The sequence below is a fragment of the Brassica napus genome, chromosome A10 (genome assembly GCF_020379485.1).
Source record: "Brassica napus cultivar Da-Ae chromosome A10, Da-Ae, whole genome shotgun sequence".
In the NCBI taxonomy this organism is placed as follows: domain Eukaryota; kingdom Viridiplantae; phylum Streptophyta; class Magnoliopsida; order Brassicales; family Brassicaceae; genus Brassica; species Brassica napus.
Genome location: NC_063443.1, coordinates 17,425,843 through 17,447,844, shown reverse-complemented (window position 1 = coordinate 17,447,844; position 22,002 = coordinate 17,425,843). Strand labels below are relative to the sequence as shown.

The 22,002-nt window shown below is 38.6% G+C and overlaps 5 protein-coding genes and 1 long non-coding RNA gene across 7 annotated transcripts; 5 read left to right on the top strand and 1 right to left on the bottom strand.

Moving 5' to 3' along the window:
• Positions 1 to 49: 49 nt before the first annotated feature.
• Positions 50 to 3,615, top strand: LOC125579080 (DEAD-box ATP-dependent RNA helicase 26-like). Its single transcript, XM_048742471.1, has 10 exons — positions 50 to 1,030; positions 1,149 to 1,255; positions 1,496 to 1,551; positions 1,629 to 1,853; positions 2,014 to 2,220; positions 2,300 to 2,386; positions 2,484 to 2,579; positions 2,659 to 2,874; positions 2,974 to 3,156; positions 3,289 to 3,615. Exons 1-10 carry the CDS (start codon positions 147 to 149, stop codon positions 3,514 to 3,516), a joined length of 2,289 nt encoding a protein of 762 aa, XP_048598428.1. The 5' UTR covers positions 50 to 146; the 3' UTR covers positions 3,517 to 3,615.
• A 284-nt stretch (positions 3,616 to 3,899) lies between these two features.
• Positions 3,900 to 6,934, top strand: LOC106419318 (DEAD-box ATP-dependent RNA helicase 25). The gene is made up of 10 exons (XM_013860078.3): positions 3,900 to 4,244; positions 4,337 to 4,443; positions 4,621 to 4,676; positions 4,763 to 4,987; positions 5,167 to 5,373; positions 5,452 to 5,538; positions 5,625 to 5,720; positions 5,799 to 6,014; positions 6,115 to 6,297; positions 6,535 to 6,934. The coding sequence occupies exons 1-10, from the start codon at positions 4,009 to 4,011 to the stop codon at positions 6,805 to 6,807; spliced, it is 1,686 nt and encodes a 561-aa protein (XP_013715532.2). The 5' UTR covers positions 3,900 to 4,008; the 3' UTR covers positions 6,808 to 6,934.
• A 143-nt stretch (positions 6,935 to 7,077) lies between these two features.
• On the bottom strand, positions 7,078 to 11,329 carry LOC125579081 (DDT domain-containing protein DDB_G0282237-like). The gene is made up of 11 exons (XM_048742472.1): positions 11,167 to 11,329; positions 10,265 to 10,399; positions 9,928 to 10,100; positions 9,379 to 9,791; positions 9,224 to 9,302; positions 8,797 to 9,146; positions 8,245 to 8,669; positions 7,980 to 8,169; positions 7,747 to 7,908; positions 7,573 to 7,661; positions 7,078 to 7,464 (listed from the first exon to the last, which is right to left on the bottom strand). Exons 2-11 carry the CDS (start codon positions 10,375 to 10,377, stop codon positions 7,314 to 7,316), a joined length of 2,145 nt encoding a protein of 714 aa, XP_048598429.1. The 5' UTR covers positions 10,378 to 10,399; positions 11,167 to 11,329; the 3' UTR covers positions 7,078 to 7,313.
• Positions 11,330 to 11,852: 523 nt separating this feature from the next.
• LOC106419433 (flavonol synthase/flavanone 3-hydroxylase) lies at positions 11,853 to 16,382 on the top strand. The gene is made up of 3 exons (XM_013860217.3): positions 11,853 to 12,371; positions 15,287 to 15,614; positions 15,924 to 16,382. Exons 1-3 carry the CDS (start codon positions 11,905 to 11,907, stop codon positions 16,137 to 16,139), a joined length of 1,011 nt encoding a protein of 336 aa, XP_013715671.1. The 5' UTR covers positions 11,853 to 11,904; the 3' UTR covers positions 16,140 to 16,382.
• Positions 12,406 to 14,277, top strand: LOC111200016. The gene is made up of 3 exons (XR_002653741.2): positions 12,406 to 12,863; positions 13,801 to 13,950; positions 14,229 to 14,277. It is a non-coding gene; the product is annotated as an uncharacterized LOC111200016 (long non-coding RNA).
• Positions 16,383 to 18,263: 1,881 nt separating the features above from the next.
• On the top strand, positions 18,264 to 22,002 carry LOC125574825 (protein PSK SIMULATOR 3-like). Of its 2 annotated transcripts, XM_013860107.3 has the most exons (13): positions 18,264 to 18,626; positions 18,839 to 19,227; positions 19,287 to 19,600; positions 19,679 to 19,771; positions 19,865 to 19,955; positions 20,117 to 20,210; positions 20,292 to 20,389; positions 20,477 to 20,546; positions 20,627 to 20,730; positions 20,805 to 20,921; positions 21,026 to 21,102; positions 21,184 to 21,228; positions 21,304 to 22,002. In XM_013860107.3, the coding sequence occupies exons 2-13, from the start codon at positions 18,958 to 18,960 to the stop codon at positions 21,845 to 21,847; spliced, it is 1,917 nt and encodes a 638-aa protein (XP_013715561.2). In that variant the 5' UTR covers positions 18,264 to 18,626; positions 18,839 to 18,957; the 3' UTR covers positions 21,848 to 22,002. The 2 variants fall into 2 exon arrangements, with proteins under 2 accessions (XP_013715561.2, XP_048598430.1); XM_048742473.1 differs by lacking the exon at positions 18,264 to 18,626 and having other exon boundaries at positions 18,643 to 19,227.

The following is a 22,002-nucleotide window of genomic DNA, read 5'->3' as shown; positions in this document are numbered from 1 at the left end:
CGTTTTACGGCCATTTCTAACCTATCGTGTTTCCTACAAAAACCGTTAAAACCCTTCTCAACATTCGCGACTCACTCTTTCACCTTATCCTCAACAATCTCTCCGGCCACCACCGACGACGACGGGAACTTATAGTTAGTTACGGCATGCCCTTGAAGTTCCCTCTCGGTGTACGCTTCATCACTCACTCTCTCCCCTGCACTCACCTCGCTTCCTCCATGAACTCCGCCGCGCTGATCTACTCCTTCCGCGCCGTTCCCGTTATCTCCAAGGCGCTTCCCTCGAGGCTAACGTGCCTCGGACTCTGCTCCCGGGTCAGTTTCTCCACCCGACCCGAGTTCGGGAGGCGTGGAGAGATTCGCGCGTCCAAGAGCTTGATTGAGGACGAGGCGGAGCTTAGCGATTGGGTGAGCGATTTGAGGACTAGCTCGGTGCGTGGGAAGTTCACTAGCGATGAGGATGAAGCTGTTCAGGAACGTGTTCGTCGAAATGTAGAGAGGGATGATGGTAGGGGTCCTCCGAGGAGAGGAAGAGAAGGTCAAGCTGATAGGTTTGGTGTGTCCAGAAGGGGAAAGGAAGGGGAGGTTGATAGGTTTGGGGGTTCCAGAAGAGGAAAGGAAGGTGAGATTGATAGGTTTGGGGATTCGAACCGGAGGAGAACCGAACCGGTTAGGAACAACCGGTTTGGTGATAGAGAAGGTGCAAGGAATGGTCGGGTTCAAGGGAGGAGTGGTGAGTCGTCTTTTCGTGGGAGGAATGAGAGAAATGTAGATTCAGGGTTTAGGAGAGAGCGAGGGATGGAAACAAACAAGGGTTTGGGGAAGCAGACGAGAGGCTTGAGACAGGAAGAGGAAGATAGTAGTGACGAGGTAGTATTGGGAGGCATTGATGATTTGCTTAGTGAAGTTAGTGGTGATGATGACAGTGAAGATGATGAGGTTTTCGTTGGGAAAGTGGTTAAGGGTGTAGAAGCTGATATGCCAAGGACTGACACTGCTAAAACTTCAGATTCTTATTTGTCTAAGACAAGGTACATTTGGATTTTCTCTTTGGTTTCTTTGTGGGTTATATTCTTACTTCTTCCACTAGATTAAGATTGCTTCTACTGTATATGATTGATAATACTCTCTATGGTTAATGATTTACAGATTTGATCAGTTCCCATTGTCTCCCTTATCGCTAAGAGCCATCAAGGATGCGGGATTTGAGACAATGACTGTTGTGCAGGAGGCTACTCTTCCTATCATTCTCAAAGGTGGATTTTTCTTCCTTTCTCATGATGAGTTCTAATTGATTGCATCTCGCACAAGCTTTTACACATCACTTAGCAAGAACGAATAGGTTTTAATGAAAACTCCTAGACTTGTGTATCATTCTTCATGATTCTTCAAATTTGCCACGACTTCCGTTTTGTAGGTTGATTGATTGTTCTAAAATTCCTCTTATATTTACTCTTTAACTCTTTGGTTTGTTCCTTGCTTTGTTTTTTTTCCAGGTAAAGATGTGCTAGCCAAGGCTAAAACAGGCACTGGGAAAACCGTTGCATTTTTGGTGAGACATTCTACTCTCTGGGTTCATGAATATAAGTTGGTCAGTATTTGTTCTTATTGTTTATGTTTGTATTTCAGCTTCCATCAATTGAAGCTGTTATCAAATCTCCACCTGCAAGCCGGGACAGTAGGCAATCCCCCATTGTTGTGCTTGTTGTTTGCCCTACTCGGGAGCTTGCCAGTCAAGCGGCTGCGGAAGCAAATACCTTGCTGAAGTATCACTCATCTATCGGTGTTCAAGTTGTGATTGGAGGCACAAAGCTTCCTACAGAGCAAAGGCGTATGCAAGCAAATCCTTGCCAGGTACTGAGAGAGTTCTTTTACCCTACATGTGTAGTTTGTGATGTTCATTCTGAGCAAGTTTTGCGCTTCATTTAAGCTGTGCTTCTAAAATGGCTGAAGATACAGTGAGCAGCTTTGTCTCCATATATTGTCTGATAATCACATATTTGAGCAATCTCAGATTCTTGTGGCTACACCTGGAAGGCTGAAAGACCATATCGAGAACACTTCTGGATTTGCCACAAGGTTGAATGGTGTGAAAGTCCTTGTACTTGATGAAGCTGATCATCTCTTGGACATGGGTTTCCGAAGGGATATCGAGAGGATCATCGCTGCTGTTCCTAAGCAGAGACAAACGTTTTTATTTTCTGCTACGGTTCCTGAAGAGGTAAGTATCAGTTTCTTGCTCAAAAGGCTCTCGTTTTTGGGTTGGAATCTTGAATTGTCTTTTTCTTTCTGGTGTCAAGGTCCGCCAAATATGCCATATTGCTCTGAAACGGGACCATGAGTTCATCAACTGTGTTCAAGAGGGATCTGGGGAGACGCATCAAAAGGTAAAAGACTGCTCTCTAGGTTCATTTCGATGAATAACCTGCTGTCCTGCCATATACTTTGGATATTATAGTTTCTCATGTTTGTTTTATCTCACAGGTCAAACAAATGTATATGATTGCATCACTGGATAGACATTTCTCGCTTCTATATGTTCTCCTTAAAGAACACATGGCAGATAATCCAGACTATAAGGTAAAAAAACTTATTTCTCAAATTCCGATGTGAATCACCAATGTATTTCTTAATTAACACGGTCTCCTCCTTGTTGCAGGTTATCATTTTCTGTACCACTGCTATGGTTACAAGATTGGTTGCCGATCTGCTTGGCCAGCTAAGCCTGAACGTCAGAGAGATCCATTCTAGAAAACCGCAGGGTTACAGAACCAAAGTCTCCGACGAGTTCCGCAAGTCCAAGAGTATTATCCTTGTAACGTCAGATGTATCTGCTCGTGGTGTCGATTACCCTGATGTGTCACTAGTCGTACAGGTAAACCATGTAGTTAGTTTCCAATCATGGAATTGCACCGCAACTGCAAAATGGATTCTTCTTACTGAAGCTGTTGTTTTTTCCATGCTGGATATGCAGATGGGTTTGCCATCAGACAGAGAACAATACATACATAGACTTGGAAGAACCGGGAGGAAAGGTAAGGAAGGAGAAGGTGTACTAATGTTGGCACCATGGGAAGAGTACTTTCTGTCATCTGTTAAAGACTTGCCCATTAACAAGTCTCCTCTACCGCCAGTAGACCCTGAGGCTGTGAAAAAGGTAAGCTTGGACCTAAAAATCTCTATGCAAAAAAGCCAATGTTATAATTGTCACATTAGCACAAACCTCTTTGAAGTCAAAAGCTAAGATTCTAAAGAGTATTGAACTTGTTGGTGGATATAATGAATTCAGGTGCAGAGAGGGCTTAACCAAGTGGAAATGAAGAACAAGGAAGCCGCATATCAGGCATGGTTGGGTTACTACAAATCCCAGAAGATGATTGCGAGAGACACGACCAGACTAGTGGAGTTAGCCAATGAGTTTAGCCGCAGCATGGGACTTGACATGCCACCAGCTATCCCCAAAAACGTTCTCGGCAAGATGGGTCTCAAAAACGTTCCTGGTCTTAGAACCAAGTAGAATTTAACTTCATCCAATGTTTTGCTTTTTGTCGTATAAGGCTTTGTAAGTGCAATCTCTTTTCATTCTTGCAAACACTTGATAAAAGTCTGTTAGATTCTTCACTTGCATTAAACAAACCAAAAGAAAAGCTTGACTACCAAGAAGGCCCAACTCATTCTCTTAAGGCCCGCTGCAAAAAGGCCCTAAATCTAATAAATGGGCTTGAAATGTACCTTGTGTAACATGCCTCGAAACGGGCCTGCATCCAAGTATTCATCATTCATACTTGCCTTCATACGTTAAGGTGTTTCAAATTTTTTAAAAACATTTTAAAGCAATGGCAGCAAACTACATGCCGTTTTTAGTCTGTTACCTATATGTGTGTTTTCTATAAAACCTCATAAAACCCTAATTAAACGACGGCGGGAAAGTGGTAGTTACATCCTTACAGTTTAAGCTAAGCGGCGCTCTTGCTTCCATCATTCTCCTCCACCTGCTCCTCTCGTTTCCATGACTTCCGATGGACCCAAATCCGGCAAGAAGAGACGAGAGACTCGCGCAAAACTTGCCAAGGAGCTCGCAAGTGGTGAAGATGAATCTGGAAACAAAAGGGGTCCAAAGAGAGGAAGGGAAGACAAACCTGCTGATGTTGATGAGCCTCTTATTAAGAAAGCGGCTTCTACTGTCTCTGTAGAGGCTGCTGATAATAAGCCAAAGACTTCAGATTCTTACTTGTCTAAAACAAGGTGAACATTTTAGAGACAAGATTGTTGTCTTGAGGTTGATTCAGACAGCTTTTCTAACGGACAACTTTCTTATGTCTAAATGGTTTTTGCAGATTTGATCAGTTCCCACTGTCTTCCTTGTCGCTAAAAGGTATACAAGATGCTGGATTTAAGACAATGACTGTCGTGCAAGAGGCTACTCTTCCTATCATTCTCAAAGGTGAACACTTTTTTTCTTTGAATTCAATCTCCTTTGGAGCTGCTTATAAGGCATTGAGATAAGGGTTTAGTATTTAGGGACCATTATTGATTGAGACAAATGACATTGAGATTAAAAAAAAAGTAGCTTGGTTTATTGTTTTTTTTATTTCCTCTAATGTTTATTGTTGATCTTCAGGTAAAGATGTGCTAGCTAAGGCCAAAACTGGCACTGGGAAAACCGTTGCGTTTTTGGTGAGACTCTTGATTCATGGATATAACTTGGTCAGTTAGGAACTGTTGAGATTTGTTCTAATCGTTTTTTTAATATATGTTTTAAGCTTCCATCAATTGAAGCTGTTATCAAATCTCCACCTGTAAGCCGGGACAATAGGCACCCGCCAATTATTGTTCTTGTGGTATGCCCTACTCGTGAACTCGCTTGTCAAGCTGCTGCCGAAGCAAACATTTTGCTCAAGTATCACTCATCTATTGGTGTTGAAGTTGTGATTGGAGGCACTAAGCTTCCTGCTGAGCAAAGGCGTATGCAAAAACATCCTTGCCAGGTAAGAAATATATTTTGCCCTCCATGATGTGTATTAATAGCTCAGTTAATTCTGAAAACAATCTTGCATTCATAGAAATGATAAATTACAACTGATAACTGGAGAAGAATGTATGTCTCTTAAACATTGAGATGTGTCTCCATATTTTGTTTAATAATCACATATTTGAACACACTCAGATTCTTGTGGCTACACCCGGAAGGCTCATAGATCATATAGACAACACTTCTGGATTTGCGACAAGGTTGAAAGGTGTGAAAGTCCTTGTTCTTGATGAAGCTGATCATCTCTTGGACATGGGTTTCCGAAGGGATATTGAGAGGATAATCGCCGCTGTTCCTAAGCAGAGACAAACCTTTTTGTTTTCCGCCACGGTACCTGAAGAGGTAAGCGTCAGTTTCTGGTACAAAAAGCTCTCACTTTTGGGTTGGAATCTTGAACTTTGTTTTTTTTCTTGTGTCAAGGTCCGCCAAATATGTCATATTGCTTTGAAGCAAGATCATGAGTTCGTCAATTGCGTTCAAGAGGGTAGTGGTGAGACTCATCAAAAGGTAAAAGTTTATCTTTTAGGCTCATTTAAATGGACTGCCATATGATTGGATGTCATCTGTTTCTCATGTCTGTTTTTATCTCACAGGTCTCACAAATGTACATGATTGCAACACTCGATAGACATTTCTCGCTTATATATGCGCTCCTTAAAAAACACATTGCTGATAATGTGGGTTATAAGGTAAAAACTGTTTCTCTAGTGCAATTGTGAGCCACCAATGTATTCCCGAACTAACAACACGTCTCCTTGTTGTTTCAGGTAATTATTTTCTGTACAACTGCTATGGTTACGAGATTGGTGGCTGATCTGCTCGGTCAACTAAGCCTGAACGTCAGAGAGATCCATTCTAGAAAACCTCAGAGTTACAGAACCAGAGTTTCTGATGAGTTCCGCAAGTCGAAGAGTATTATCCTTGTAACATCTGATGTATCGGCTCGTGGTGTAGATTACCCTGATGTGTCACTAGTCGTACAGGTAAAATCATACCGTAGTTTTCCCATATCATGGAATTTACTTACTACAAAGTTAAAGCGGTTTCACTGAAGTTGTTGTTTTGTATATGTTGGATATGCAGATGGGGTTGCCATCAGACAGAGAACAATACATACATAGACTTGGTAGAACCGGGAGGAAAGGCAAGGAAGGGGAAGGTGTACTATTGTTGGCACCATGGGAAGAGTACTTTCTGTCGTCTGTTAAAGACTTGCCCATCGCCAAGTCTCCTCTACCGCCAATAGATCATGAAGCTGTGAAGAAGGTAAGCTTTTCAGATAATAGGGCGAACACTCATCAATTTGTTACTCTTACTCTACTGAACTTTGCGATCCTTATTATCTAACAACTGAAGTGTTATAGACTGTGTATGAATCTCTATGCAAGTACCTATGTTTAGAATAGATATTCACATTTCATAAGTTATAACACAAACCTCTTTGTAGTCAAGAGTATGTGACTCTCTAGTGGGTGCTGATGGGTGAGAACTTGTTGGATTCAGGTACAGAAGGCGCTTAGCCAAGTGGAAATGACGCACAAGGAGGCTGCGTATCAGGCATGGTTGGGTTACTACAAATCTCAGAAGAAGATTGCTAGGGACACAACCAGACTGGTGGAGTTAGCCAATGAGTTTAGCCGAAGTATGGGACTCGACACCCCTCCAGCCATCCCTATAAATGTTATTGGCAAGATGGGTCTCAAAAACGTTCCTGGTCTTAGAGTCGCTCCCGGTATTGACAAGAGACAAGGGAAAAAAAATTATCGTTCCAGGTAGATTTTGTCTTAATGGTATGTTGTTGTTTTCAACTTTATTTATTTTTGATGTACGAACCCTTGCTATATTGTTTCAACACTTTGATTGTCTATTTATTAAAAAAAAAAATCCTATAAAGAGTTACACATTCTTTGATTGTAGAGCTTAACAAAGAGGCTGTGTCATCGAAATTCGTATGGTCTCTTCTTGTTACTCCTTCAAAACATGAAATTACTATAAAACTTGCCTGAAACCTCAAAATAAGAGAAGCAAGTGACAGAGAATATTGGGGATAGTAATGAAACTTCTATTTAGCCGGCAAAGTGTATGTCATAGAAGATGATGAATGGCAACAGAAAAAAAACAAAAACCCAACACCATCTTGCCCATACGATAAGACTAATCCTTTTTGTTGTTGTAAGTTGCAAGGCTCCTACCAATGTCCTAAAGGAACCAGAAAGAAAAACTAGAGAAGGCAAGCCCGTAAATGGCTAGTTTCGGTTATGGCTGCAACTGCTAGCTATGTTTTAGTCCTCTTTCCACTTGTTAACATATCTCTGGAAGGCACTAGCTGGGTTTTCATGAAGTGGAGCTTTTACACGGCTAGATCTCCTCACCACTGCTTCTTCCATTTCTATGTTGTGAGCTATGTCCTTCGCCCTCTTTTGTAGTGTTGAGCTGCAAAATCACAAGTCATTAGCCATGACACAGAAACAATGAGACTTCAGTACATGCAGTGTTACTCTTCTACAAGTGCAAAATAGAAGTGAGAAGCTCTAAACTGACCATATCCTGTCATAGAATTTCTCAAGCTGCGTATGTAATGACAGTTCCCTCTCTCCTTTACGGTTTAGTGATCCCATCAGTGCATCGAGCTGGAAATCCAGAAACAAATTTGAATAAATATATTCAATCAAATGATTAAACAAAGAATTGAACCATGAGGCTTGATGATGATACCTCTTCCTTGGAGGTATAATAGCCCCATTCTTTGCAATCAGAATCCTCAACAAATATCCTCCCATTGCTTCGGAACCACCAGTACCTGTTGTAGTTCCTATCTTTACCCAAGGTGTTTGTACGTATCACTATTTTCTCCATCTCTCGTTCATAGTATTGCCTCTGCATACAAATACAAAGGTCAGACTTGATTGGTCAAAGCAAACATAGATTATGAGAGGAAAGGACTCAACCCTCTGCTCGGGGCCCCTCATTTCTAATGTTCCTTTCTCATCTTCACTTGATGACTTTCCTTTCTCCTCGTCCTCTTCTCCTTCTTCTGATTCAGCCTCCTCTTCTTCCTTCTCCACCTTCTCCTTTGATGTGCTTTTTGTATCCATCATCTGCTTTTTGTGCTTTCTCAGATAGACATTCCCCATAAGCCTATCACAGCCACATGAACAATTATGAGCTCCAAAGTAGATTGAAAACAAAATGTCTAAATAGTATAAGCCAAACCTTTTCTCTGATGATTTTCCTGAAGAAACAGACCCATTCTCCATCTTAATTTCCCCCTCAGTGCTCTCTTTCATTTTGCTGTCTTCACTGCTTTCTATTACCTGTGGGCTGTTTTTCTTTCTAGCTTCCTCGCCAGATTTGGAGCGTTCTTTCTCCTTTCTTTTTTGTTTGGCTTCCGCCAACGCTTCTTCTCTTCTAGCAGCTCCAAGGGCATGCCGTTGTTCAAGAAGCTCGTCTACTTCTCCCTTAAACAACATCGTTTCAGCTATCTGGTTCACCAACTCCCTTAGGATTTCCAGTTTCGCACTGGGGTCCAGTAGACCATAATGTCCCCGTTTGATCGTTCCAATGTCACAGCACAGATCAGGGATGTCTACCGAGTCCAAGAAGTCACATAAAAACTCTGTCCATGTGATCATTGTTATCTGAAATAAGATTGAAATGAAGCAACATGCAGGCCATCAACCACAAAATAAAACTGAGAAATAATCACAAGGCTAACAACTTCATGTTCAATGAGAACAACATATTACTGTGCGATGAAGATCTAACCTTTGACTTGCGACTCCTTCTCTTTAAAGCTTTGAAAGTATCATCGCCTTCATTAATGAGGAACCGAAAAAGACAGGCATGCACTTCCATGATAAGAACCAAATTACTCTCCTTGTGGCAGACAGCATTCTCCAAGTCCTCAAGAGAAAACCGCCATAGATGCAGCTGCCTACCAAATGAAGAGCAAAAGTCCCACACCATAAGAAGATCCCCAACACAATCCATTGGAACACTAAAATCACGTGAGGGAGAAGGACGCTGAGTGATATTAGCATCATCAGGTTCCACTGGCAACAGTGAATCTTCAATTGGATAACTGATAGGCGGCTCTTCCTCGGTGCCATTAGCCTCTGATATAAAAAAAAAAAAAAAATCAATATAAAATCATACAGGCAAGAGAACATAATCTATTTATTTGAAGAGCTACCTTTATCTGTCTCCTCTGCAACATGGCTACCATCTTCTGCTCTCTTTCTTTTTCCTTTTTCCCTTCCGGTTTTATCTTCCTATAGTTTTAGCGATGAGACAAAACCTATTAGTACATAGCCCAATTATTAACATGATGGTGTACTTAACATCTACCTGCTTCCTTTGCTGAACCAGTTCTCCATTTTGAAAGACATACTTGTCCTTAAGTTCCTTGGGAATGTTTCTACTGATTCCATGCGCTTTAGCCAGATACTCATTAACCACCCAAGGTATACTGTGGCATGTGGAATCCCGAATGAAAGACTTGAGAAGATTTCTACTAAATGGAAACTTCTTCTTCCATGAAAGATCCTCCCCAGACAGCACTGCCTTCTCGTTTATTTCCTTGTCTTTGTCAAGGAAGCCTACCTCGTACTGAGGTTCACTATCCCCATCTGTTAGTATGTTCAAGATTCTGCACGGATGAGATTCTCCGTCTCTGTTTCCATACAGCTCTGCGCCAGCGAAGAAGCAGTTTTGCAACTCGTTGGCTATTGTGTCAGCAAGATCTTTCAAAGAGAGTGTACCTTTACAAAATAGTAGAAAGAGAATCAGATACAGACAGTTTATGATGCCACCCTCGGAATACAGATAGTAGTTTCTATATAATCAAGTAAAACAAGACTCTGATACAATAATGGAGGGAAGGGGTAAAGAACTTACTGAACTGGATGATATGTAACGCAGGTGCAACTAGCTCTCTGGGAAGAGTTTGAACCTTCTTGCTTGCTAGTTTTTCTGAGTCTAAGGCCTCCTCGTAGGTCAAACTAGTTTTGCCAGTAGATTTGCATGTCCAAACACGCTGGCGATACAGATTTATTCTCTTCAAGTACATTCTATTCTATGTCAAGGAAACAAAAAATGTTCTGACGCAGCACATGCATTGATAAACATGAAGAACAAAGCCTTTGGAAGATAATATGAATCAAAACATGTTAAAAAGACGTCTCTTCTTTTTCAATTCACAAACCAAAAACAGTTATAGAAGAAGGAAGGATACTGATAGTCTCGGAAGATCTCCTTAGTGAGACGAACTTGATAAACAAGTTCTTGTGGCTGCAAGTTCTTTGGGGGCTCAAGAAGTTTATGTGGCTTCTTCTTTAGTAAAGGCATCTTTCAAAACGGCAAGACAGACCTGTGGTGTATAATAAAAAAAAAAAAACCATAAACTTGAATGCCTGTGTAACAATGATAATCACTATCTGTGTAATCATGGTTACAAACATCAACGAGATGTAATAACAAATGGACACAATAGATTATCAAAGAAAGACGCTAGTCACATATGTTAAATATTTTAGAGAGTTTCAGTCACATTCCACAAATACTTAACAAAGAAGAACAGATACTTGAATGAATGACTCGTAACGCATAGGCAGAATGCTAGCAAATAATTAAATAGAGCTGATTCCAAATTCAAACGTCTGATTCCAAATACCATGGAGAAGCAAGTGGAACATGCGAGATCAATCGAAAATAGCACTAAACCCTAGAACTATCGCAATCTCAATCGAATTTTGCAAAAAGATCTACCGACCGTTACCAGTTCAGATCAATAATCGAAACGTAAAAACAACGAATCAAAACCCAGGATCGATAAAACAAAAAACACTAACATGCGACGGCTTCGGACAATCCCTAAGACCACACAGAAGGCGAAACCGACAGGAAAAAGACAAAACAAAAAAACAATAACGAAGCATAACAAAGCAGCAACGAATAAATTTAACAAACACAAACAATCAATCACCCAAACAAAAGTACATATAAGCCAATGCGAAATTCACAACGAAGAGAAGCAAAATCACACACGAAAGAGGATCGATGTTCCCGCCAGAATAGATACAATTGAGAGAAATATTAACATCGAGAAAGAGAGAGAGAGATGGGCTCGGATCTTACAATGAATGTATTGAAATTCAGAATGCGCGTCGTCGAGACGGGGAGAGAGAGGTTGCTTTTAGATCTCTGGTCTCTCTCTCTCGCTCGCTCTCTCGCTTCTCAGCTGTTTGGTCCGAAGTCCTTCCTTATGGGAATGAAGGAAACATTAATACGCGAGGGGTGTGTGTGTGTGTATGTACACGTGTGTTGCTGTTTTGGAGCCAATTAGTTATTTTCCTTTCCTATTAATTAATCAAGCCCATATTACATGGACTTACTGGGCTTAGGGTATTCTTACCTGGGCCTTTAAGGCTTTAATTTTCAGTGGTGTTTTTAAAAAAAATCGGAATTTGTATTACCTTGTCAACGACTCCAGATGATATTTAATTTGTTTGCACTGTACGTATTTGTAACCCGCCAAAATATCAGAAAATAATAATAATATATTAATTTTTTGTATTTTCTGGCCTACAATATAGTATCAAATATGTTTATATACATGAAAACTACCACCACAAAACAACAAAACTATAAATAAAATTCCTTCATAACGTAAAAAATATATCAAATCATCGAACGCTACCAAACTCGCGTCGATGACATGCAATATACCAACACGTACTTTATATGTGGTAGTTACTTCTATCAAGTGGCCAACACCTCGCCACGTCATCACATCCTCCCTCCTTAAAAACCAAACCTCCCCCTCCTCTAAATTTAGAACCATCATCCTCCATTGTTCCCGGCATAACTAAAGCTATGGAGATCGAGAGAGTCCAAGACATTTCATCATCTTCCCTCCACACCGAAGCCATCCCTCTCGAGTTCATCAGATCGGAGAAAGAACAGCCGGCGATCACCACTTTCCGAGGTCCGGTGCCGGCGATCCCCGTCGTCGACCTGAGCGATCCCGACGAAGAGAGCGTGGCGCGTGCGGTGGTGAAGGCGAGTGAAGAATGGGGGATTTTCCAGGTGGTTAATCACGGGATTCCCACGGAGCTGATAAAAAGGTTGCAGGAAGTGGGGAGAACGTTCTTCGAGCTTCCGTCGGCGGAGAAAGAGTCCGTCGCGAAGCCCGTTGATGCCAAGGACATCGAAGGGTACGGAACGAAGCTACAGAAAGAAGTAGAAGGTAAGAAAGCTTGGGTTGATCATCTTTTCCACAGGATCTGGCCACCGTCGTGCGTTAACTACAGTTTCTGGCCCAAGAACCCACCTGAGTACAGGTACATGCTTGAAAACAAGACCGTTACTGTCGTGATACTATGCTTCTAACTAATGTTATAAAAATCTAACACTACTAAAAGCAGAATACGGTGAGCGGAGAGAGCATCCACGTCATCTAATTTAATTGACCAATAGAAAACTGTTATGCGGCCACGTCAATAATTTCCCAAGGCCGGACACAGTTATTTCCCAGTTATCTGATTCAGTGTGGCCCACTTTCATACAAACCCCATCACTTGGCCCAACTACTACGATAGGGATCACCGACTCTCCACTTCACCTTCTTCAGTGTAGTCTCTGCAAATCACCGTTAAGTTGAAACTAAGTCTTCCCACTCTTTCACATTTAATAAGCTTCATTACTTTAAAAAAAAATTGTTTCTTCCGTTGATATTATTTGGGCTTTTATGATTTTCATTGGGTAACAACCGCCATGACCAGATACGCCGGAAGCTTCGATCACCGGCAAGGACAAAGTCATATCAAACACAGGTAGAAGCTTCCGACCTTGACTAATCGATTGAGTTCTTCTAATCTGTATCAGAATCCGGCACCGTTACAGAGTTGACTGGATTCATGCACCTTCATTAACGCTCGCATTTACACTGATTTGCCTCTCCTCACACGATTTCTCATTCAATTAACATCATCATTCAGTGAGCTATGAATATATGAGTTCCCTTCCATGAGTTTCATCAGTTAACATCATCATTCAGTGAGCTATGAATATATGAGTTCCCTTCCATGAGTTTCATCAGTTCATTCTTTTAAATTATTTTCCAAAAAAATCAGAGTTGGAATGGCAAAAGCTTTTCAATTACTCACCGTTTTGAAAACTGGCTCCACCGTCGAAGTGCCTCTCCTGAGGTTTTCGGAGGCTCGAGGCGGTGAGCTTGGATGTCGATATGCTACCCCCTCAAAATATTTTTCTTTCAGTCTCAAGAATGGTGTCTCTTTTGGGCATCTTGACCTGTTTTTTTAGTATTTTTTCTGAGTCATTCTTCAATTCAAGCTTAGAATCCATGTTTTTACTTTTCTGTTTAGCTTTTTTTTGTTTCTCACCAGCTTCTGATGTTTCTTTTGAGATTTCCAGCTAATATGTTGTAAAGTTATCTCCTTTCTGTACGTCTTTAAAAGAATCCAACGCAATCAACGCTTTGAAGACATTCCTTTAGATTCTGTTTAGGTACCTGTATAGATATTCATAGTTGGATCTGAGTTTTTTAGTAAGCTGAATATATTTTTTCTGAGAAAGTGATTAAAAACAGTTAATTCATACTTTGTTTAGTTTGGTTCTACTGACTTAGTGACTTTCAGACTAACCACCTGCTTCAGGTACTAATAAACGTATGAAATCTGAATAAGTTGGATTTTGACTTTTAATTTTGGTTTATAATGCTTTGTCTTAATCTTCCTTTTTAACCTGTAGGACAACTATCAAGTTTTCAACTTGAACAAACTATACCTAAATGGCGGAGGCTGAGAGCTTTGTCCCTTTTCAGTGCATAAGGAATGATGTCATTTGGAGACTCAAATCCTACAAGCATGATTGGATCAGTGGTTTCAGAGCTGAATTTAGGTATGTTCATATCTCTTCTTTTTTGCTTTTACAAAAAGTGTTACTTCTTCAGAGAGATAAGGTTGATCTTCATTTATGAAAAAAACTAGGGGTTTGTATTAATAATTAGAGAGGTTGTGCGTTTTTCAAGTTTCGTACCCTGAAAGAAACTATTATTTTTTGCATGATTTGTGCTGCACTTGAAAAGTTAAGCCTGATTTCTTCTATGGTGATGATAAGTTTAAATTTTAGAGATCATGTATGTGTTGGATGGCTTAATGATTCCAAGGAATACATAGATGCTAGGAAAGCTATGGACGATGTTGGGATCTGATTCTGAAGATCAGGTACTTTTCTTTTAATTGTTTATTTACATAGACATAAGAACAACTCTACTTACATTCCAGTTTTCCCGAATGCACAAGAAGCATTTATAATAGATTGATGATATAATGATCATGCAAGCCTATTTCGTAGATTACCTGAGAAAAAACTTCAGTTATATATCATGAATTAGCATGTGACATCTAAGATAACTATAACATAGATTTTTAACCACAATACAAATTTGTTATACTTTGTTAATAATTATTTTTACCACCAATCAATTCTGAAAAATAACAGTATTGTACAAATACGCTTATGAACATTATTCAAAATTAATTAATTATATTTGTCCTGAAAAATAAAAGTATTGTGGAAAATACGATTATGAACATTATTCAAAACTAATTAGTTATATATTTGCAAATACATCACACATAGATGTATAATGAGGAGGAACAAAAAAAATTGAAACATAAATTTCTTAATACCCTTAAAAGTTAAAATTGAAACATAAATTTCCTATAACCCTTAAAAGTTATAAATATAATTGTTCCAAAGCCAAAATAAAATTTCAAATGTACAAGTAAATTTATTTTACATAAACTTAAATAAGTAAGATAATAATATTCAGATTAAACTCCGCTTTAATTATTTTATATATTTTCATCACGTGGTTCATAATTTTCAGTAATAAAAAAATACAAATTATGAGTGATAAAAGTTCAAATATGTTAGACAAAAAAGACAAAAATTGTCTTTGATAGACATATAATTGTCTTTCGATCCATAAGATCTGAGTATTATAAAAATGTTATAGAAAATTAATCCGGGCGTAGCCCGGAAAAGGCCCTAGTTGGTTTAAACAGCACATAAACTGTAACGCCCGACCGCACATAAATTGGTTTAATAGTTACATAAACATCCGTCTAATTAAAGTAGAACGGTTTAAATAGTTTAAAACTATTTTAATTCATTTTTAAAAATCTGATTTAACATTTTAATATGTTTTGGTTTCATGGCTATGTATTAGGGAGGTGAACGAAGAGTACGCGTTGCATGTGAAGAAGCTGTCCGAGACATTACTAGGCATACTCTCGGAAGGGTTAGGCTTACGTCGTGAGGCGTTGAGAGAAGGTCTCGGCGGAGATCTGGCGGAGTATATGATGAAGATTAACTATTATCCGCCGTGTCCTCGACCGGATTTAGCTTTGGGAGTACCCGCGCATACTGATCTCAGTGGAATCACTCTGCTTGTACCTAATGAAGTTCCTGGACTTCAAGTCTTCAAAGACGATCACTGGTTCGACGCCGAGTATATTCCTTCCGCCGTCATTGTTCACATCGGCGATCAGATACTGGTCAGAATTTTTTTATAAAATAAATCACTTGCATTTTAAAAATATTTATAAATTAATAATACAAAGGAAGGCGATTTTTTTTGAAAATATCATAAAATAGATAATTATGTTTAGCTTTACAGGGTTAGGAACTTAGGTTTTAGGATTAGCATTTAAGTGTTTTGAATTTATTAGAGTTTAGGCTTTTCCTAGAGTTAAAAATATCAGTTGGTTTTCAAATAGTAATTATTATTTTTTAAATAAGATTTGAAATGTTAATTTTTGTCATTACTATCTTTTATTTTTATGGAATGTTGTGAAATTTTGCAGAGGCTAAGTAATGGGAGGTATAAGAATGTGTTGCATAGGACGACGGTGGATAAGGACAGGACAAGGATGTCGTGGCCAGTGTTCTTGGAGCCACACCGTGAAATGATAGTCGGGCCATTACCGGAGCTTATAAGCGATGATTATCCTCCAAAGTACAAGCCTTTTGCTTTCAAGGACTACAGTTACCGTAAGCTCAATAAGCTTCCTCTGGACTAAGAAACCAAAAAAAAATCTAAACCATGAAGAAAAGTGTTGATGAATTTTTATTTATTTTATTTAAAACTTGTTGCTTTTGAAATAAGATGTGGTTGTTATTGAGTTGTTGTGTTCTCGCGATAGGAACTTTGGGTATGTCTCTTGTTTGCTGTTAGTTATGGTGAAAATAAAGACTAAAAAGACATGTAGTATAACAGTATTACATTTAACGTTTGATGAAGACATGTTCTTGTTGTGTCGCCATACATTCGCCAGTTATGTAGGACCATTTTTAGGAATCGGGGAGTTGGTGAAATATGTATATAGAAAGCTGGTGTGTTGTTACTGACTTACTGTTGTACCACTATCCCTTCTTTAAAGGCTTCTTTTCCAACCATAAATATCAACAACTAATGAAAATTAAAATTGATGAAAAAAAATTGTTTGTTGGAAGTAATTATGCATTAGGTGGAAATACTTTGCATAATACCACAAAGGGATCAAATGAATTAAAACCTCGTTAAAAGTTTTGGACAATCTTAATCGAGACTGTTTAAGTTGATAAAAAAAAGTTTTAGAAAAAAAAAATTATAACACAAAAATAACTTTTTTGAGAATTTCTATAAAAAAATTAAATTTTTAGAAAATTAATTGAGTTTATTGAATTATTAGTAGTTTAATTTAGTGAAAATTAATAATTATAGATAACAATATATTTATGATATAGATTTATTTTGTTTTTAATATGTGTGAACAAATGAATGGAGAAAGTATAATGTAATGTATCTTACTTCAGTGATTAAAACCTTGTGTTAAAAAAACTCTAGTTAAAGTTTGAGGAAGGCCATGAAAGCTTATTGAGTCACATCAACTCTACATATGGCTTTCATTCTCTTCTTACCTGCCGACTGCCTATACATTCATTATGAAGATCACAAGATGGCTTTGTGAGAACAACATACATTAAAGCCAAAGCTACTTCAATTTATTATTTATTATTATTAATATTTTTGTATCCTACTGATACCAGAAGAGTGAAGAGAAGTTTCTGGTAATACAAGAGATACACAAGAGCTTATGTTGAGTTTGGATATCAAGCCAGGCGGTGGATGATTCATGCTTTGGTGAAACGTGTACTTATCGTAGCAATTGCCAATACATCCTTTTCGATGCTAGCAAATCACTTTTGTTCCTATACAAGCATGCAAGTACATGTTTTATGTCATGGGTCATAACAGCTTCTGAGGTACGTATATTCCAAGGGGCATTAAGTTTAATAAGTTCAAAAGAAGAAGATCTAAAATCTAATCGTTCTGATGTGCCTCCGGCCTTAGTGGTAGATTAAAAATCTCCTAGCATCTATAGAAACCACAAGTTAGTCAGCAGCTAAAGGATTATAAAATTAAAGCTCATGGATCGGCATTTTTAACATTTGTGTAGGAATATACTCTTTGAGTTTTTTTGAGTCAAAGCTCGCCCAAGGGAATATATACTTGAAGCATAGTTCAAAGAGAAATTTATTAGGATATCAATTTTTAAGTTTTTGTCATAAAAATAGTTTTTAATAAAGAAAATGACTAAAATAAATTTTATTTTATTTTAGGGTTAATCAGTTAACTAATCTAAACTTAGGTTTTAGAATCAAGATATAATATTTTAGGGATATAATTTCAAATTTAAAAATACAAAAAATAAATATTAAAATTTTCAAAATAAAAAAGATATTTTGATCATTTTCTTTTTAAAAAATTATTTTTGTGATAAAAATTTAAAATGACGATTCAAGAGAATTGTCTTAGTTCAAAATGATTCCACGGTAAAGCGAGTGACATGACTCTTTATTAATCTATGCTAAAGATGCACTATTCTCAACAGTAAGAATAGATAACGAATTCAAGATTGTTGATGAAACAAATGATCAAGCAATCTGTCAAATACGAGAGTCTTTTTAATTCAGTGATTGATTAGTTGATTAGTGTTTTAATCATTTCTTAGATAGATCTCCTTCACACACCTTTGAAAAAGTCCAAAACCTTTACGCAATTTTTGTTTTTCTTAAGAAGTGAGAAACAGGCAACGATGAGGCTTTTACTTCCACGCAACTGAATGAATAAAAAGACACACAAAGTTGAGTCAACGTCGTCCTTTGTAATAATACTGAAGTATTTGACCGACCAATCCATAACCGCTTGTGACTGTTTTTTTTCTTTCTTCTTAAAAAACTTTTGAGATTAAAAAAGAAAAAGTTGAAGACTTTTATTGGTCTCGTTATTTCGTTTTTGGGGTTTGGAGGGATGCCAACATGGTGGTGGTCCAATCCCCTTTCGATTTGTTGTTGTTGTTGTTGAATCCCTTTTTGTCTTTTGAGATTTCCTTCCTTTCGTTCATACCACTCTCCTTGACTTTCTTCTTCCCTTTTTAACATTGATTCTCGTGTTCCCTCTTACTTGCTTTGTCTTTTCACTCTTCTCTCTGTCGTGAATCCTAAGCTCTAGTCTCGTCTTCTGGGTAAGTTCGTCTTCTTCTGGTAAAAAAAAATCCAATCTTGCCGCTTAGGTCTATAGAGAGAGAGAGAAAGAGAGAGAGGCTTTTGTTCAGTGTTTGACCTAAAGGGCTTAACTTCGCTGTGTGTTCAGACTTCGACTGTTACCACCATAGTCTGAAAGGAAGACTTAGTTTCTTTTAATCTGACTTTTTCTTTTACTTGTCCTGTGTGATAGGTTATTAGTTACCCTCGCTAGTTTTGGATCAAAGTCTCTCAACTCCTCAGTGGCATGATCTTCTCGAACACTTTATCTTGAGGTCTTTTGGAGTATATATATATATTTAAAAAAAAGTTATGGGGAGTTTTTGCTCCAAGAGCCTAGGAATCAATATTGGCAGTGAGTATTCAGGTTCAAGTGTAGCTGATGATGTTTCACCTAGGCAAGGTCCTGGTACGAGGCAGTGTATGGTTAAAGACGATAAGGAACAAAGCCAGTTGAAAGATGTATTCTCTTTCCGCGAAAAGGAAGGAGTTGAAGAAGATCATTTATACGATGGGATTCCGAGGTTACCTCCACCGCAGAAACCTCGGTCTACAAGATATACTCAAACCGCTGTTTCAAAGGTTAGTTAAAAAGGATTGTCTCTTTAGTGTCTTTTGAGTGCTAAACTGTTGTGTGGCAGGTTACAGAGGCGAGCATGCTTCTAGGCAAAGCGGGGTTAGGTAAAGCCAAAGATGTTTTGGATACACTTGGGAGTAGCATGACGGATCTAAGCAGCGGTGGATTTGCTTCTGGAGTTGCAACTAAAGGGGAAGAACTTGAGATCTTAGCCTTTGAAGTAGCGAACACTATCGTCAAGAGCTCAAATCTCATTGAATCACTTTCTAAGGAGAACATCACGCATTTGAAAGAAACTGTACTATACTCCCAGGGTGTTCAGAATCTTGTCTCGAATGATTTTGATGAGCTCCTCAGACTTGTTGCTGCTGATAAGAGGTGAGAACATTCAAGTCTAGAATGCTTGTTCTTTTTTTTTCTTTGGAAGATGGTTTAACTTTGTTATATATTATGCAGGCAGGAGCTGGAAGTTTTCTTGGGAGAAGTGGTTCGGTTTGGTAACCGATCTAAAGACTTTCAGTGGCATAATTTACAGCGCTACTTCGACAGGTAGCTTTATACAGTTCATGATATTATCTTCGTCTTTGGGTGTTGTAGCTTTCTCTTTTTAGTTGTTGAATTTGTTTTTCTTTTGGTTCTCAGGATCAGCAAAGAACTAACCCCTCAAAGACAGTTGAATGAAGACGCTGTGTTAGTTGTTAAACAACTGATGGTTCTAGTGCAGTATACAGCTGTGAGTGAACTCCAAGATCATACTGAGTTGCTGCTCTTACTACTTAGATATGCGTTATGTGCCTTGTGCTATGTTCGTTGAGCTATGCTGTTTAGTAGCTGTTTGCTTTCAAAAGATTGTGTGATAGAAACTTATCTGTTGAATACCTCTTTTGGGTTCAGGAACTATACCAAGAACTCCAAGTATTGGATCGGTTGCAGAAAGACTATGACCAAAAGCGCCGAGAAGAAGAGAACTCAGCTGGTAGCAGTAAAGGTAAACTAACCCAAGACTATTTGCCTGCCTTATTACATTTGAAACATCTTTTTTGATAGCAGTCCTCTCTTTTAAACATAGGTGACGGTCTTGCAATTTTAAAAACAGAACTTAAATCTCAGAAAAAGGTAGTAAAAAGCTTAAAGAAAAAGTCCTTGTGGTGCAGAGGTTTTGAAGAGGTGTGTATACCCACTTCTCTATCATTTAAAATCACCAAATCCTTTCTTGGCTGTATGTTTATGTTTATGGCTAATTTTGTATATCAGGTGATGGAGAAACTTGTAGACATTGTACATTTCTTGTTGCTAGAGATTCATAATATCTTCGGTGATTCTGGTATGTAAGTTCCTCCTTTTGGTACTTTCCACCATGTGCTACTTGAGCATGTATCTAAGCTTTTGAATGTTCTTGTCCAGATGATAAACCATTGAAGAAAGGAGCTGCAGATTCTGATAAAAGATTGGGGCCTGCTGGTCTTGCGTTACATTATGCAAATATGATTGTGCAGATTGATACACTTGTGAGTGCACCAAACCTACCATTGCTGCTTCATTTTTGGTTTGGTTGGTTCTAAGTGTATTCTCTTGACCATAGGTCGCCCGTTCAAGCTCTATAACTTCAAATGCAAGAGATTCTCTGTACCAAAGCTTGCCACCTACTATAAAACTAGCTCTTCGTTCCAAAATAAAATCTTTCAAAGTCGATAAGGAGGTAATAACGTCTTCTTCTTCACACTCTCTGATCTACAAAACTGAAAGAAAGAAAGAAATAATGTTTTCTTTTTGCCAACCTCACTAATATCAATTTTCTGACAGCTTTCGGTTACACAAATTAAGGATGAGATGGAGAGGACACTGCATTGGCTTGTCCCTATTGCAGCCAACACAACCAAGTAAGCTATCTCACCTTTCTCGTTGTGAAAGTCTCTTTTCTTTTATGGCTAAAGATTGTTTGTTGAATGGTTTCATTGCAGAGCTCATCATGGTTTCGGTTGGGTTGGAGAGTGGGGAAGTGCAGGGTGAGTAGTGAATGAAATGAGACCTGCACCTTCTCTTCCTGCATTTGTTAATGGTTTTGCTGTTTAATATTACAGGACTGACTTCACGAGTAAGCCTAGTGGTGGAGATACACTAAGGATCGAGACACTCTATCACGCTAGCAAAGAAAAGACAGAGAACTACATTCTCGGACAGATCATTTGGTTACAGCATTTGGTTACAAAAGCAAAGAGCGACGCTCAAGGAGCTTCTAGACTTTCTTCTATCAAATCCTCGTTTAATAGTACGAACCAGCAGTTGATATCTGAACCACTCGGTGACCCATTAGTAACAGCTGAGGAGCAAAAGATGTTACATGATGTGATCAAAAGAAAGAAGACTCCATGCGTTAGCAAGAGTCAAGACTTTGATTCTGAGCACTACTCGCGGGTGAGGAAGTGTGACCCTTTGAGCAAAAGCAGTGAGTATTTTCGTGGAGTGAGGAGAAGCAAATCAGCTGCTGCTATGAAGAGGTTTTCTTCTGGTTTTTCACTTGTTGATTTTGTTATCGACAAGGAGAAAGCATTGGATGTGATTGATCGTGTCGATGTGCCGAGAGATTATAGAGCATTGTTGAAAGAAGGTAGCTTGAGCTTCTAGTGGAGAGTGGTGTTTTAGTGGACTCATATATGCTTAGTTGTATATAAGATAAAGGCTATGGAAGAAGCTGTTACGTGACAACATGTTAGATCATATACAATTATACACTTTTCAGAAAACTAGTATCACAGTGCCTAAGATGGTTTCAAATACAA

Bases quoted from the DNA above. Each gene is read 5' to 3' on its own strand.
- LOC125574825 (XM_013860107.3), top strand. From the start codon at position 18,958: ATGGGGAGTTTTTGCTCCAAGAGCCTAGGAATCAATATTGGCAGTGAG. The intron at 19,772-19,864 runs GTAGCTTTATAC...TTTGGTTCTCAG, and splicing joins TTACAGCGCTACTTCGACAG to GATCAGCAAAGAACTAACCC. The intron at 19,956-20,116 runs GTGAGTGAACTC...TTTTGGGTTCAG, and splicing joins TTCTAGTGCAGTATACAGCT to GAACTATACCAAGAACTCCA.
- LOC106419318 (XM_013860078.3), top strand. From the start codon at position 4,009: ATGACTTCCGATGGACCCAAATCCGGCAAGAAGAGACGAGAGACTCGC. The intron at 4,444-4,620 runs GTGAACACTTTT...GTTGATCTTCAG, and splicing joins TCTTCCTATCATTCTCAAAG to GTAAAGATGTGCTAGCTAAG. The intron at 6,298-6,534 runs GTAAGCTTTTCA...TGTTGGATTCAG, and splicing joins ATCATGAAGCTGTGAAGAAG to GTACAGAAGGCGCTTAGCCA.
- LOC106419433 (XM_013860217.3), top strand. From the start codon at position 11,905: ATGGAGATCGAGAGAGTCCAAGACATTTCATCATCTTCCCTCCACACC. The intron at 12,372-15,286 runs GTACATGCTTGA...GCTATGTATTAG, and splicing joins AAGAACCCACCTGAGTACAG to GGAGGTGAACGAAGAGTACG. The intron at 15,615-15,923 runs GTCAGAATTTTT...GAAATTTTGCAG, and splicing joins ACATCGGCGATCAGATACTG to AGGCTAAGTAATGGGAGGTA.
- LOC125579081 (XM_048742472.1), bottom strand. From the start codon at position 10,377: ATGCCTTTACTAAAGAAGAAGCCACATAAACTTCTTGAGCCCCCAAAG. The intron at 9,792-9,927 runs GTAAGTTCTTTA...TATTTTGTAAAG, and splicing joins GTTACATATCATCCAGTTCA to GTACACTCTCTTTGAAAGAT. The intron at 7,465-7,572 runs GTCAGTTTAGAG...GTGATTTTGCAG, and splicing joins AAATTCTATGACAGGATATG to CTCAACACTACAAAAGAGGG.
- LOC125579080 (XM_048742471.1), top strand. From the start codon at position 147: ATGCCCTTGAAGTTCCCTCTCGGTGTACGCTTCATCACTCACTCTCTC. The intron at 1,256-1,495 runs GTGGATTTTTCT...TTTTTTTTCCAG, and splicing joins TCTTCCTATCATTCTCAAAG to GTAAAGATGTGCTAGCCAAG. The intron at 2,875-2,973 runs GTAAACCATGTA...CTGGATATGCAG, and splicing joins ATGTGTCACTAGTCGTACAG to ATGGGTTTGCCATCAGACAG.